The following is a 16,395-nucleotide window of genomic DNA, read 5'->3' on the forward strand; positions in this document are numbered from 1 at the left end:
TCCCTCTGGGACAAATAGCCCTTCCCCCTCTCTTGTTCCCTTCCTCCACTCTTTTGACTGGACAAGGCACCAATCGATGAACCTATGAATATATCAGGAATCATTTCATTGATTTATTTTTGTCAGTTGTGTTTGGTTCTACCCTACGTCTCTGGACTATCCATTCTCCAGTTCCTGGCCATTCAGGCAGTGTAGGGCATTGGGTTCCACTCATGATGTGGGTCTCAAAGTTAAATCAAACGTTGGTTGGCAACTCCCACAGGTTCTGCCCCACCATTGCCCCGGTATATCTTGCAGGCAGGACAAATTGTAGGTGGAGGGTTTTGTGGCTGGGTTGTTGTCCAGGTTTCTATTTCCATAGCCTGCAGAGTACCTCCTCACCCTAAAGAGACTAGAACATAGGGAATCCATGCCCACACCAGCCTGACTTCTCTATGTTCAATGAGCTGTGTAGATGTTGTCCTCAGCAATGGGGCCCCACTGTCAATTTTTGGAGAGTGACCTTCTGTCCTAGCATCAGCCTGTGTTGTTCGATGGTCTCCGTGGGACCTCCTCAGCCAAAAACTCAACCGAATGTAACCCATTCCCACCACTGGAAGCCTTGCCTGGCTATAAAAGATGACCAGGTCAGTCTCCATATCCTCCATTACTAGGAGTCCTTGCAAGGGTCACCCTCATAGATCCCAGGAAGTTTCTACTGCACTAGACTTCACACCACCTCTTCTTTGACACACAGTTGATGTCCTAGCTACTTTACGTTTTACTGAAGGGCATCTGTGACTCAAGCTCAGGAACAGTTAATTGATGCCATGTGTACCATGGCCCATTTCTTTCTACTCAGCCTATTGTACATTATGAGTAACTAGTTGGCTTTGTGCCTTTTGAGGAGAGTAACTTTCTAAATTTTAACAACTTAACACAGGTCCAGGGTTATAATAGTCTCACTACTGAAAATTCATGTTTATCCCATTGTGTAATGATCTTTCATATCACACAATAGTTTGAGAACTTTGAGCAACACTAATTTTATTCAATTTCCTTTATTGAGTACTTGTTAACAATAAAAAGATATAGAGTCCTATTCCAAATTCTAAACTCAATTTTTAACTTAAACCTTGAGTTTCCTAAATTACCCAGTCTGAAGTAATTCTCTTTATACCTGAAGAATGGTTTTATTGAAATGTTTGAGAGAAAACATGTGTATCACAAGAAGCATATGACAAACATCTCGAGAGTACAAATCAAATGTAAAAATACCAAAATTTAGCAGGAAATCCACATTGCATGAGAAATATGTAAAGCCACTGGTTGTAACATGGTTGGTTTGCTTGTTGTGTACTGAACACCCTTTGAGAGCCTAGCCTCCCATGGAGAGGTAATTGTATCTTTGGGTTTGTCCATGGACTACATTCAGCCCCCCTCTTCTCAAGGAGGTAAAGCTCACTGAGCAGAGACGTAGCTGTAATGGATCCGGCCACCAGGATGATCTTTGGTGGATTCCTAAGCTAATCAGAACTTTCCTCATTGAGATAATAAAAGCCCTGCATGGCCCTATATTTCTTTCAGTTCCTACCCCACAGGAGACTAACTACTGTTTTCCTTATGTTTCTCATTCAGAAACAAAAAAATCTGTGTTCAGACTTGCTTGAAGATTAGTTTCTGCTTGTTGGTATTTCAGATTCTGAAGTCAATGTGGCTCTTACAATTTCCCCTTAAAATCAGATTGTTGATTTAGGATTATAAAAAATACTCTGTTGTCTGGACTTTGGATTTTCACTGAGAACGGCCTTCCCTTGATCGTCTTCTAGATCCTGAGTAGAAGGAAATGACAGTGGTTAGATGTGAATATGACAAAACCTCATGGGTAAGAACGGGGTGCCCTGTGTACAAACCTATCTGTCAAAAGTGACCATTGCTCCTTGCAATAAGATTTATTTAGATCATGTTGGTCTGAGTACTATCTTCACTTTATGGTGAGAAAAACATTATGCCTTAATCAAAGGTGTATGAAAACATAAAACTCGATGATTTGAAGTCTCTGGAAAACTGAAGTATGCCCATAAAAATTCACGATAAATTTATAATTAAAAACATATGCAATTCAGAGGTGCAGGTGAGCCAGCCCTGAGGGTGTGAGAGCAGGAGAACTGACCCCTCTCCCCCATACTCCCTGCAGTGGTCAGAAGAGAGGGCACTGCACCTCACCTGAGCAAAACAGTAGAACTGGCCCTGGTAGTATGAGTGTGCATGGGTCAGATCTAGGGACCTGAGAAGAGGAGAACTGGCCCCACTCCTTTCTGCAGGCTGCATTGGGTGAGCTAGCTGAGGCAGTTCTGGAGAGCTCACTTAGGCAGTGATGATGAGGGAAATCTGGTGGGCTGACCAACCCAGCTACCACTCAGACCCAGAACCAGGGCTATGAGTTGGCCCATGCCAACATCCACCACATCTATGAACTGTTGCAGCATGTGAAAGGACTGGACCTGCGGATCCAAACCTGCAGGATCTCCATGACAATGGACAACAAGGGCATATCCAAGAGGAGCCCCAGTGAGCGCTCTTTAACAATAGTGTAGCAGAAGCCAGAGGCCTCCAACCAGACTCTTTTTTTTGTTGTTGTTGCTGTTGTTTGTTTGTTTGGTTTTGTTTTTTCTTTTAAATTTTTTTTTGTTTTGAGAAGGAGGTTGCATGGGCAGAGGGCAGAAGCCAGGGGAAGGGGAGATAAGTGGGATCCCAATGCATGATGTGAAATCCATAGAGAATCAATAAAAGTTGAGAAAAAATAGAAAACAAAAACATGAAATTATTTTGCAATTAATTACTTAGTGTCAACATTCTATATACTGAGTCAGCTTAAGGTCATATTTTCATATACTGTATTTATGAATCCTGTGAATTCATTTCATTATTAGTGTGTGATTATCATAATCATTAGAAACTTTCAATTCTATGTTTGTAAGCTCTACATAGGAAATCTTTGCTGTTTTAAAAATTGAAATGTTTACTAACATAGGAGAAGATATTAAAAAATAGACATAAATGGAAGAAATCATATTGTAAATGTTATATATATAAAATAGAAGATTAAATTATACAAGTACTTATATGAGCACTTATATCTCAACTACACCCACTCACACAAGTAATATTTACAAGAATTTGGGTCTACCTGTTCTCAGCTCTGATGGGAAAGGATTTTCTTTCTTTCTTTCTTTTTTTTTAAATATTCTTTGTTTAAATTTTATGTGTATGAGTGTTTGTGTATATGTCTGTGCACTGTGTGTGCAGTGCCCATAAAGGCCAGAAGAGGACACCAGATCCCCTTGAATTAGAGTTAACAGATGGTTGTGAGTCATCATATGGGTGATGGGAATCAAACCTAGGTCCTCTGCAAGAGCAGCCAGTGCTGTTACCTGCTGAGATGACATCACTCTAGTCCCAGCATTTCTTTCTGATTTAACTCAGCTGTTCAATACATTTAACTATTTACACAAGTCTATTTGCCATTCTTTTAAGATCTGTTTTACTTTCAAGTAAGAAAGAACATAGACAGTTATCATGACAAATTCATCAAAACTCACTAAATTTTCTGTTTGTTCAAAACCAAAATTCAATAAGCTACATTAAACACTTTCCTCTGTAAATTACATTGTAGCAAAATCTGTTAAACATGTGTTAGCATATTTGGTATACTTACCTTGAACCCTTTTGCTGCTTTGTATCTTTTTTGCAGGTGTGTCTAAAATGAAATATTTGTAGTTAGAAATGCTTTGAGATTTCAGGTAAAATCAGGAGGCCATTACCAAGGACAAAAGTATAAAGTGTAAGGAACCATTGCTTACATGTGTAGTTATTGTAGTAGTAAGCTTACTGGTCCTTAGGACTTCACGCTGATGGAGAAGTTACCTGCTTCCCCCATATCACAGTGAGTCTACACCAAAACACAGTGTTTTGTTGTGTCTTTTGGAGTCTCTTAATTTGTGCCATTTTTGCATGAAATAAATGGCTTTCATATTGCTGACTTCAAAAAAAAAATATAACACTATCTTCCAAGAAAGTTACTCATATTTTAGTTACTGTATGTCCTATGTACGACTCTGTAAAATTCTCACTAGAGACCAATAAGCAATTTAGAAGTGTGCCAAGCTGGGCACGATGGTGCACGCCTTTAATCCCAGCACCCAGGAGGCAGAGGTAGGCATATCTATGAGTTCAAGGCCAGCCTGATCTACAAGGTGAGTTCCAGGACAGCCAGGGCTACACAAAGAAACCCGGTCTCAAAAAAACAGAACAAAACGAACAAGAAAGAAAGAAAGAAAGAAAGAAAGAAAGAAAGAAAGAAAGAAAGAAAGAAAAGAAGGAAGGAAGAAAGGGAGAAAGAAAAAGTGCTAATGTTCATTTCCCATAATTCCACTGCCCATCCTTTGAAATCATTGACTGACAAATTAAAAAGCTATTGGTAAGAAAAAATTTCTTTTTTTCTTTAATTTTTCTTTTACTCTATGTATGGGGGTGTTTTACCCGCATGGATGTCTATGCACCACATGCATGCCTAGTGTCTGCTGAGCACAGCAGAGGGTGCAGAGCCTATTGAACTAGAGTTAGACTGTTGTGAGCTGCCATGTGGGTGCTTAAACTCAAGACCAGATCCTCTGGAAGAGCAGCCAGTGCTCTTAACCACTGAGCCATCTCTCTAGTCCTGACATTTTTCATATTTAAGAGTTACAAGTGTTCTTACGATTTGTGTTTCATAGTTAAAAAATAATTCTCTAATCATTTTAATATGTTAGTCCTGGTGTGACTATCTAGTAAGCCCAAGGTTACATTTTATCTTCCTTTTGAGGTTATTTGGGATTAAAGACTGATTGGTTCCTGTGGTGGTTTCATTTTTCTGATTGACTTCATTTTTTTTCTTTAAAAAATCTTATTCATTTTCTATGTATCATCAATATTCAGCAATAAAGCTGATTTTCTTTATTGGGATTTTTTAAAAATTTTTTACAAGCATCATGTAAGATGTATAACAACAAGCAAATGAAAAAAACCTACATTTTAAAGAATTTATGAGCTTTGTTGCAATCTTAGCACATTTCCAACACATCACTTGTCCATAAGGCATGTAACCATTTGCTGTATCATATTAGCACTGTAGTTAAACATAGAACCATAGAAAACCTTTTGAGATTGGATAGTAAGTGAGAAATGTCCTTGAATTATAAAGTCTAAGTAATTACATGTCAAATAGACATTTTCTTAACTACAGCTTTATTTGATAATGAAATAATGATTCACAAAGTATCATCACAATGAGATGGATGCAACCTTAAAAACTGAATAAAGATATGGTTTGTAGTGAGCTTATTAAGTTTTACCTAGTTGCAAAATTGATTTTGGGATCAAGAAGAATCTTCTAGGTTCCTCTCTTCAAGTGAACAACTGCTTTTAGGTTCCCTTACCCACATTTGGTAGCATCTGATGATGACATTTGTCAGTTACCATTATTCTACTATGACAGCATCCAAATTAGAAATGTTCAATGAGGCTCAGAAATATCTCAGAAGGAAATTATAGTAAAATTCAGAGCCTGGGTTTGCTCTCCAGGTTCTAAAAATGAAAGAGCTTTAGGAAGTGACTCTTGGAGAGGTGGATGTGAGAGAGGAAACAGACACCTGACATCTAGGGGATGTTTGTGACTCAGTGTCAACTTGATGTTTAGAGAGCTGGAAAAAGAACACTAACTTCTCCAGTTAAGGTCCATATACTAGTAATGATATTGCACATTATGAATCTTTAAAAAGATTAATGTATTTATTATTTATGTGTGTGTTCATGTGTGTGAGTTTATATGCATCACGTGTGTGCAGTGCCAGTGGAGACCAGAAGAGGGCATCAGAGCCCCTGGAACTGGAGTTACAGGCAGTTGAAGGCTGCTCTGTGGGTGCTGAGAACCAAATCCCAGTACTTTGAGGGAGCATTACATGTTCTTTACTTCGGAGTCACCTCCCCAGGTCCATGCCCTCCTTAAGAAAAGAGAAATCCCCAGAAATGTTTTGCTCAACCTTCTAAAGTGGCACTCTTGAAACTCATGCCTTATAGATCTATGGGCAGTTCACATCCAGAGAAACAAAAGGAACTCTGGGAGAAACAGAAATAGAAGTGGCTCTATCAGTTAAAGAGAAAACAACATTTTCTTGAAGTGTAGCACGTATATTCTGGGAGGAGGAACCAATTCTTTACTATTCAAGTGCCATCTCAAAGAAAACTTTCAGAGTCTTATTAATTAAAGGAGGAGGAACATACTTACCCACAGTTTCAGCCTATGGGAATGAAACAACATAAATCGGGGAAGGTTTTAAGTAATTCTCTAAAAAGCACTGCCATTCCACCAAGCTGCTGACTATGGCAAGGGTTAAGAAGAAAAACAAAGAATTCAATTTACACTTCACACTGTGTTCACTCTTGTTTCAGGGTCCTCTATGTTTTTATGGTGAAGAGTTATTTAGGGAGCCCTATACTGCATTGTTGAGGACTCATTGGGTTCATTTTGGCTTAAGAATATGCCATAGGCTCCCTGCCTTCTGGAAGGAAATCATGTGGTTTTCAGATATGTGTGAATACATACTGAAAAAAAAATACAGTGTTGGTTGAATAAAAAATTACTATTACAAATCCAGAGACATGATATAAGAGATGTTATCTATATTAAAATAAGCAAAAATGACTTCCAGAAATATACGAGATCTTAAGAGGAGTTATATTTTCTTAGACATAGTGATATAATTTTTAAAAAAATTATAAGCAGAAAGCCATCTGAGCTCGATTTTAAATTAACATCAAATTTTATGTGTCTATCTTGATTTGTAATATACTGTAAAAAGCATATTTGTTGTAAACTTCTATTTACTTGTACTCTGAATAATTTTAGTCTGATGTTTTATTGTTAGTAAATTGAACTAAAAATGCATTTATTTAGCTGTCAATGAGCCAAATGATTTTTAAAACATTTTCTAAAAAAAAAAAAAATTGTGAAAAAAAACATTTCCTATTTTTGTTTGTTTGAATAACGATCACTGAGAGTTTGCATATTTTGAATCCTTTCTTTTTCTTTTGAAAGTAAGTCCATCTAATGCCACAGACCAAGAACATTCCATACATCAAAGATTAATTTTATATGCTGAAAAATATATAATCCTGAGTACAGATTGTCACTCAAACAGTAAGCAGGAATGCATATTCATTTGTAAGAATGCAGTTTTGGAAATGCAAGTTGCTAAAAGCTATTTACGCTTAACTACGCACCTACGAACCCCCCAAACATGCCTGTCTTTGTCATGGGGACAGTGAATACGATTTTTGGAAATATGAAAAGCTTTTTCAAATTTTAGGCTTCTCTACCAGCTAGCAAAATCATTCCTCTTTTTCACATAGTCAAAATATCTGCCCAATTTTCTGTGTCAAGGCAAAAAAGTATTCATTGCTCCCCACTTTACACCATGAAACTTTTTAAAGACTGTTTAACCAGTGATCCCTTCGGGGAGCAACCACTTACACACGCCAGTCAATTTGCTGAAGACAGCTCACCACGCTGTCTTTTTAATCTAATTGAAGGAACAGCCTGCATGCCCAGTCTTTAAAAAGCTGAAGCCCTTCTCCACCGCCTGTTAAGGGGTTAGTTGTCAGTCTTTTACTAACCTCCCTGGAGCAGTCTTTTAATCTCCTCATCTTCAAATAAGTGACCATCGCCACCTTCAATGAACTTTGTGACCTTGGAGACCTCTGAGAGGACACATGTTCACAGCAGAAATTGGTTCACTCAATAGAAAGGAATTTGACATGATACATGCTGCCACCTGCTCAGTAAAGAGCTCCAGACCACCTCTCAGCTCCGTCTAAGTTTTGGTTGTTGACTTTTGGTACAGTGTTTCCATCAGCTGTTAAGCAGTAGACCAGGAAACAATCTGCGGGGCTACCACTACTGGCCTTGTCTCCAGTTTTAGAAGGACCCCATATGCTGGTGTGGAATCTGAACACTGGAACAAGGTGGCACAGATAGCATGTTCTAGGCCTTCAAGGGGACAGGTGGCTCAATGCCACACTCTTGCTTTTCTAGACGTACTGACCTTTTTGTAGAAATTTCTGCAGCGTCTCCCCTGTTCCTCCACCTCCTGTAGAAATCCTGGTGTATTTTATCTCAGGACCTAGGGAAAAACAAGGCTGCTCAAACTCTTCTTGTAAAGGCAGAAAAGAAAATGTTTTAGACTGTGTGGGCCACACGGTCTGTGCTGCAGCTGCTCAGCAACCTAGAGCAAGCATAGCCAGGGGTGCTATGTCAGTGATGGACATGGTTGTGCCCTAGTGAAGCTCATTGTAAAATATGAGGCGCGGACTATGTTTGCAGAATGTTTAAGTAAAATATATAAGATACTAAATTTAAAATTTTAGCTTAATTCATAGATGTGAGTCTCGTACAAAACTTATTGAATTTGTCAACTGGTTTAGATAGACTCATACATCTTGGTATGTAGATGTATAGATTTTAAAATTAATGGAACCCCAAAGCAAAGTCCTCTTAGTATTCAATAACTCAGTAACAAGCTATAAACTAAAGGCAGAATATCATAAAGCACATATATATACACAGAGTAACAATGCATGTTTACGGACATATCTACAAAAAAGTCTTTGAGTAAGAAATAGGTAACACAATTAGAATATTGTATTTTTTTTTTTGCAGAAAGAAAATGGGAAACAGAGTAACTTTACTAGTCTCTATTACAAAAACTAAATTTATGTAATACAATATTTTAGGGTTAGCATAACTTGTGTTTATAATGTGAGTAGCGCTCATGTATGGAATTAACAATTACCTGTAATGATCCGTTCTTCCCGGGTCTGTTTTTCAGTTATTTCAACAGGAACCCCATCTATGATTTTGGTGTACTTTTTAATGACTGGCTCTGAAGGCAGAGAAAGAAAACAACTTGTGATTTACCTACCCTCTTACAGTGTTTCTACCACCCAGAGCTGGAGATTTCAATCAAGGATGTGTTTCTTACAACACTCTTGTTTAAGAATCAATTGTAGCCATTGTTGGAACAGACTGTAAATATATTCTGACCAGCCTAGGCAACTCTTGGGTCTCAGGTGAGTGGGAGGGTTAGCTGGCAAGCTAAGTCTGCCATTGGAAAGGAAACCTTACAATAAAATCTAGTGCTGACTTGTTAGTGCAGGCCCTAAAACATTTATTACATTTTTGTTTTAGCATGTGCGTGTGTAAGCTATGGCGTGTCCATGTAGGTCAGAAGACAGTTGGATCCTTTCACCATGTGGGACTCAGGGATCGAGCTCAGATGTCAAAGTCAGGGGAAGCTGCCTTTCCCTACTCACCCATCTCACCAGCTGGTATCACCAGAGTCTCACACAACCACCAACCCCTTTCTGTTCTGAAAACAATGTGTCTTTTTGTGTATACATTATTGTAATCATTATACTTCATGGTTACTATTCACATATTCATAAGAAGTGGCCAGGGGGCTTAATTATTAAACTATGGCTGAGCCCACTTAAAAATAAGCTACACTCTATCCCTGACTAGCTAGCAAGAACTCAGACCTAGTAAAATGCCTGGGTAAAATGAAAATCAAGAGAAAATCAGCTGGTTGATCACTCTAAACCAACTCTACTTTAAAATGTCACGGGGACGCCATGTAGGCATAAGGAAAGGCACAAGGCGTACCTCCATGGATCACTTCTGTCACTGTTTCGCCTTCCTTAATCAGTCTGAAGTCAGGTTCACCTTCAATGTGGATCTTGGTCATGGCAGGTCCTGAGACATTAGTTTAGGAGACAGATTAGTGCTTTACCGCAGCCCCTTACATTGGCCCAAATAAGAAGTTTATTTCCACATTTCTTGTTGTTCAGATTTCAGTCTTTCTGGTTTTATGAAACCAGGTTTAACCATTTCCTGTTATCTTTAGGCTAGACATGATTTAAGACAACAAATGATTCGGCTGCATTTGTTTATGCTGCCGCCCCACCCACCCACCCACCCGCTTTAGCATTTACGGTGATGCACGAGCAAGCTGCACACACCAGCATCCCTGTTAGTGGGTGTAAGGTATGATCGCACCAAGTATTTTATGTGGCTTTCTCTGGGAAACAAAACAGCATTACGGATTGGAGTTGCTCAAGTGACAACTGGTTTAAATCACACTTTGCAGTAAGATAGCATCTGCCAATCCTTACTAAAAGATTTCCTTTAATTTTTTTTTTATCACTCATGACCTTATATTTTTACATAAGAACATATGACTGAACATTAAAAAATCTAATATACTTACCTTGAAGATGCTACATTTTAGGCTTTATAGAAAAGCTGACTTGAGCACTTACCTTGACTAAGAAAGGTATGCAAACAGCAGCACCAGCTCACTAACAGTTAGGCAGCCCTTCAAATGCACAGTGGGTTGCATTTGCCTTGCAAAATGATTTTGTTCCCAGAGAAAATCAGTTTGAATGTTAGAAAGCTTACTGCTACATTAGTCGATCAGGGATGTTTCATAGAGGAGTGAGAATGATTCAGTTCAGTACATTTAACTTGCACTTTTCAATAGCTGAATGGAGTTATAATTGATTATCTTTGAGAGGATTGATTTGTTTGTGGAGAAATCATCAAAGTACACCATTACCCAGAACTAAGTAACAAGTAATAAATAATGAGAGAGAGAGAACCATTCTTTCAAACCATAAGTATTTCAAGCCATAATATTTTATATGTGAGCCCAATATGATGGCTAACATAAAGGGTAGGAATAGTTTCTAACATGCAGTAATCCTCAAAAGGGAGTTTGCACAATGATTCAAGACAAGGAAATGAGTTAGTACTATGTCTAAGGATCTTTGTTCTTTAGAAAAGCCAAATTGAAATTCTGGAAGCACCTTTTGTTATTAGATATTACTACAAAAGAAGGAATTTTAGTAAACATTTCTTTTTTGTACATTTAAGATGATAACTTGGAAAAACATCTAGCACAGTGACTGTTCAATTTTAACTGACTTACTCTTAATTCCAAAGTTTGGTTTAGTGTCTTTTTGACAAAAAAATTCTAAAATTATGTCTTGGACTCTAATGCGTTTAGTAAAAACTCAAAAAGCATCAATGAATTCACAAACACTGAAAAGGGAATGAAGTAGTGAATCGAAACTGCGGATGTTTGCTGGGAGGGCTTTTGTTTCTTCTGCTGTGCTACACTGGAGTATCACTGTCCCATTTTACATTGAAGAATATTTACAGATGAGATGACCCCCAGCTCCACCCAGATCATAATGAGGAAGAACCCAGGTAGACTGGTGCTCAAGGCTGCTCCCAACTGAAGACAGAATGATGTATAGAACCCTGTTGACAAATGCTGGGAGGATGCACGAGTTAAACAAAGAAGCACGGAAGGAGAAGAGTCCTTGAAAACAGAAACACGGCACACGTGAATGACTTCAGTTTGGGAAGCTGTCTATCAGTTATAGTGACATTTTATTGACTATGATTTTTTTTTTTTTAAAAAACAATGTCTTTGGCTAAAATCGGTTGATCATTTTTCACTGGCATGATCAGTATATGATCAGCCAAACACTTTAAATTTAATTTCTACTTAAAATCTAAATTTCTCCTCATCAATGGGTAGAAAATAATGAGATGGTTGAAAATTATTTTTTTTTAAAAAAAGCTAAGCACAGATTTTGTTAAAGAATAACTCAACTGTAGGCCCAAGAATGAATGATATCCATAGCTAGCCAGGCAGAGAATTAACCTTGTGTTTTCAATGAGTTTAAGTTAGGGTTACTTTAAAGGGAAGAAACACATGTAATTTAAGTTACCATCTCATGCCACAGAATGAAAAACAAACCCAAACCCAAGAGTAATCAGAACAACAGTGTTCCGAAGATTCAATGAAAGGTGTAATCTGCCCCTCTTTTGAAAGACTGTTTTCATCTTTCTCATGGAAGAAAGACAACACAGGTGTGTTCTTTGTGGCAAATTACTGCCACAACATGCATAAACGTGGACACTGGTCCTTAGGTTTGGTCTAAGTGATAATAAAAACGTGTGAAGTCAAGGTAATATCCAAGAGGTTGACGTCAGCTAACATATGAAGTAGAGAGAGAAAAGTAACATTGGAAATATGAGAGGTATCTATTTACTATGTATGTATATAAATTATGTTCAGAGTTGAAATGTAGGTCCAGGGTTTAGCTCACTAAACAACACTGTTTCTTTTTCTGTTTTGGCAATCTAAATTTAAATGTATATCATGTCTGTTTGTAATTTTTAAGGTTTTCATTAATGTATACTTTCTATACCCTCTTAGGTTGCTCACTGGAAAAAATGCCTGTATAATTTTGAAAATTTTTTAATGGCATTAAAGAGATTGTGTGGTGGAAGTTGGAAATAAAGCTACACAAAGCATATATTTCCTGAAGGAATCTACAGCAAAACTGATTAAGATTAATTTGTTATGTGATTGTCTGGGTACTAGTGTTGACGCAACTTCAATTAAATGAAAATAAATACAAGCAAATGTACTGAAAATATTAGGAATGCACCATCTACTTTGATTTAAAAAATATTGCACTCCACAATCTGCAATTAAACAAGCATGCCATTGTAAAGAAATATTTAGCATGTTAGTTTCAAAAAGAATGTAGGTATATTCAGAGAAATGAGTTGATTACATGGTACTTTTTTTTTTTTCAGAGTGGAAGGAACCATGGAGAATATTGGTTTTTACCTTCAGTTTTGGTAATAGGCTGAAGACTGCCTTGAATGACTTTAATTTTTGGTTCCACGAGTTTGGTTATAATTTTAGTGGCTGAAAATATAGAAAGTGGAACATGAACGGAGTTTACATAGAAACAACTCAAAGTTGTCCCTTTTGGTCTTTCTATGGTGTTATCAGCTATGGTGCTAGGTTCAGGCAATCACAGGAAATATTCACAGCACATTAATGTCTTCTCGTGTCCAGATGCTGAATCCTGCAGGCCAGTGACTTGACTATGTTCCAGAGGGGGGAAGCGCTAACTGAATGACGCATCCTACCTAGAACTCTACCACTCTGAACCACATCACTAACGCTCTGACTTCCCTTTGTGCTTCTTGAAAAGACTGGCTGTGTGGCAACAGAAGACAAATAAACATGATTAATTCCATGCAATTCACAATCTCTCAAATTGCATCGTTGGATTCTTTCTCAGGTAAAAGACGGATATGGAAAGACAAAGACCCTTGGAATACTCCCATGCATTGGGTATAGAAAAGAAGATATGGAAAATAATTCACAAGTTTAGATGAGAATAAATTTCAGCCAGGAAGTAATGAGCTTTCTGCAACGAATATGATGTGGTCGCCATTTAATTTCTAGCCTCATTATGATAATTTTAAGGTAGTGTTCCACGTAAAGGTGAATGTACATCACCTCCTGAGTGAGATTACCATGGACTTCAGTTGTGCAGTTTTACTGGATGAGCCAGGTCATCAGAGCTACAGGCCTCTTGTCATTCCTTGTCAAGAATGAAGTTGTCAACTTCAATGCCAACACAAGTGTAACGAAAAGTCAGCAGCACAGCATGCGCTTCTGCTGGTCTCAGCCCTTGCTCACACATGCTAAGCTGTGTGGGACCCTTTGAATTGTGTGCTAGGCCTCTATGGGAACTATTTTCCAACCATAGGTCATCTCTTGAAAACTCAAATTATGAAACTCTAAAATGTATCAAATCTGTGTTTTTAATTCTTGATTCCACAAGTGGTTCTGTTGGCACAGGACTCTTCCCCTGGAGCACACAGCGATCTCTGTTGCTATTGCTCACATGGAATAATTAATCAATTTTAAAAGTGTAGTACGGTGCTGAGAAATTTGAATGTTAGGATCTTGAGTTGGTTGCTAGCTTTGCTTTTGCGAAGGCTTAAATCATTTGGACCACTGGTCTAAAGATTTCCTGATTTTTATTCTTCTCTACATAAAATATTTTGTGTTTAACAACTTAGAACAAAGTGTGCTCCCAGATAAAAATTTAAAATGTGTGGTATTTTGAGGGAACGAAAAAAATAAGCACCAAGAAAACCGAAGAAATATTAGAGACAAGAAAACAAATAAGCCTGATAGTGGAATCTTTGCTCTAATTGGCCTGCACCTCTGTTGCAACAGCCCACACAGGAATGTAAACCCCAGAGCTACTTATGGCTGCTGAGTGGGCTGGCAAGTTACTAGATTCACATAATTTTGCAAACATAATTCACGTAATACTATAACAGTATTCTGGTTCATTATAAGCAAAATACTGTTGCCAATAGTGGAACTGATATGGATAAAGTGGGAAAGAAAAACAATATTTTCATAAAGATTTATAGCATGGGGAGTCACATATCTGATGGATGGAGGCCATGGAGACTCCTCTCTTTGTTATAAGGTATGTTTTTCCGTGGCTGGAATTTAGAGCATGATAAATCATCATGATTCCAGTGGGATGGAATCCCTGAGACAATCTCTGGGGCCTGGCCCCGGGATTGCAGAAGTAACATCAGAGGGAGAAGCAGACATTTTGTTTTGCTCCAGAGATTGACGTTCTTCCTTTTTCATGTCTAGCATTAATTGTAAGGAAAATGTTCATAATTAGCTGAATGTCCATGATATAAAGTAGAATAAATTTCTAGTCGGAATAATGATGAGCAATGTTTTAGCATACTTGACTGCTTGGTGGAAGAGCCAAAACAAAATGAAAAGAACTTCAGCTTTAAAAGCTACAGTGAAAGAAAGGCGGAGGTGGCCCGGGGGGGAGGGTGTTCGGGGAGGGGGCCCGCAGGGTACCATTATGAAGAAGTTATTTGATGATTGACAGCAGCATTTATGATGAGCGCGAAATGCCTTTTGCCATTGTTAAGTAGTTAAACTTTGATCTTGATAATCTGGTAGTGTAGGGGATTAAAAACAATCACTTAGTAGGCTTGGGGTTCCTTTGTCCAGTTTGGGATGTGGTTGTTTTTGAACCAGCATTTTTCATAAGAATTAGGACTTGTCTGCACATCTTCCCATGCATAGCTTAGGCCCAGGGCAGGATGATTGACAGTCCTTTGCGAATGCTATCCTTGTGCCCACTCATTATCATCCCCAGATAGATAGCTCTGGAGTGTCTTCTAGCAGCCTGTCCTTTCGTATACCCTTTTCATTTATTTTCCTCATTCTAGTGCACACCACTCCTGTTTCCAATTAGAAGAGAAGTGATTCTACAGAATTGGAGGGTGTGACCAAGCCTGTGAGGCTTTGTCCAGATCTCAAGCCCTGTTTGAAGGACAATGAGTTTCATAGGATTTGGAATTCTAAATACCAGATTATCAGCAGTCTTTGTATCCACAAAGAGATGCTTTCCTTTTTTGTTTGCTCATCAGCCCCATTTGTAGCCCAAACTGTTCGTATACTTACTATAGACAGTCATGGGGATTTCTTTGAAGGTGCTGCCACGAACAAACTAAAAATAAATGTTTGTGTTTAGTAACATAAAATGTATTGCACGCCAAAGACACTGTAATTCTAGCTAAAGTAAGAACAGCTACAGTGACTCAATAGAGATGAAGTCTGGTCAGGTGCTACAAAACCATCAGGTTTGTTACTAATTATTTTAAGATTATAAAATAATTAATCCACTCCTAAGTATATGTGTTATGCTGTATTTTTCCTGTTTTCTACATCATACTAAAGCTATGCTGATACTCTGCTGTACTAATTTCTAGTTTTTTATATTCACTCTACAACACCTGCTCAGCATACTAGAAAAGACCCAACAGCATTCTGTACCTTGATTTGGATGTATTTTATCAGTTTGTTCAGTATTTCCAAGAGCTGATCATTTCCAACTGGAATGTCTGTGGAGATAAATATTCAATGGATATGGTAAGAAAACGGGTGATAAAAACTAAGTCTACGTGGAGCAGCCCTAGTCCATCAACACATTCAATCAGTACAGACCTGCTGGATAGAGGAGTTTGTCCACGACGTGAATGACTCCGTTTGTTGTCATGATGTCAGATTCTTTGGACTTCAACTCATTCACCAGTAGCGTCTCATTTACCTTTCAAAATAAGGGGTGATGTTAAGGAGAAACTATACGGAAACCACTTAATAACGACAAGCACTTTATAAACCCCTTGTGGTAACTTACTCCTTTCACGTAGATTTTGCTTCCCTGTGTGGTCTTCAGGATGTTAGTGACTCCAGGTTCAAAGCCCTTTCCAATATAAACCCCTGGCGTCAGGTGATAAAGAATGATGTTTTGGAGAGCATTTTTATTTCCTGCAGGAAAAAACAGATGTTTATTTAATAATATGTTGCTTTTCTGACATTTTGATATAAG

General features: G+C 38.0%; 1 protein-coding gene across 3 annotated transcripts in view; it reads right to left on the minus strand.

Annotated features, from left to right (window-relative positions):
- Positions 1 to 1,009: 1,009 nt before the first annotated feature.
- Postn (periostin) overlaps positions 1,010 to 16,395 on the minus strand; it is a 32,186-nt gene continuing 16,800 nt past the window's right edge. The window contains exons 13-23 of one of the 3 annotated variants that reach the window (XM_059265138.1): positions 16,204 to 16,334; positions 16,011 to 16,113; positions 15,840 to 15,907; positions 15,468 to 15,513; positions 12,783 to 12,863; positions 9,737 to 9,826; positions 8,868 to 8,957; positions 8,121 to 8,198; positions 7,693 to 7,776; positions 3,698 to 3,739; positions 1,010 to 1,811 (exon numbers count right to left, since the gene is read on the minus strand). In XM_059265138.1, the coding sequence (XP_059121121.1) occupies positions 1,774 to 1,811; positions 3,698 to 3,739; positions 7,693 to 7,776; positions 8,121 to 8,198; positions 8,868 to 8,957; positions 9,737 to 9,826; positions 12,783 to 12,863; positions 15,468 to 15,513; positions 15,840 to 15,907; positions 16,011 to 16,113; positions 16,204 to 16,334 (851 nt within the window). In that variant the 3' untranslated portion in view covers positions 1,010 to 1,773. Of the gene's footprint in view, positions 1,812 to 3,697; positions 3,740 to 7,692; positions 7,777 to 8,091; positions 8,199 to 8,867; positions 8,958 to 9,736; positions 9,827 to 12,782; positions 12,864 to 15,467; positions 15,514 to 15,839; positions 15,908 to 16,010; positions 16,114 to 16,203; positions 16,335 to 16,395 lie in introns of those variants that run through there. The other 2 variants (XM_059265139.1, XM_059265137.1) reach the window with 2 other exon arrangements.

The sequence above is a fragment of the Peromyscus eremicus genome, chromosome 6 (genome assembly GCF_949786415.1).
Source record: "Peromyscus eremicus chromosome 6, PerEre_H2_v1, whole genome shotgun sequence".
NCBI classification, from domain to species: domain Eukaryota; kingdom Metazoa; phylum Chordata; class Mammalia; order Rodentia; family Cricetidae; genus Peromyscus; species Peromyscus eremicus.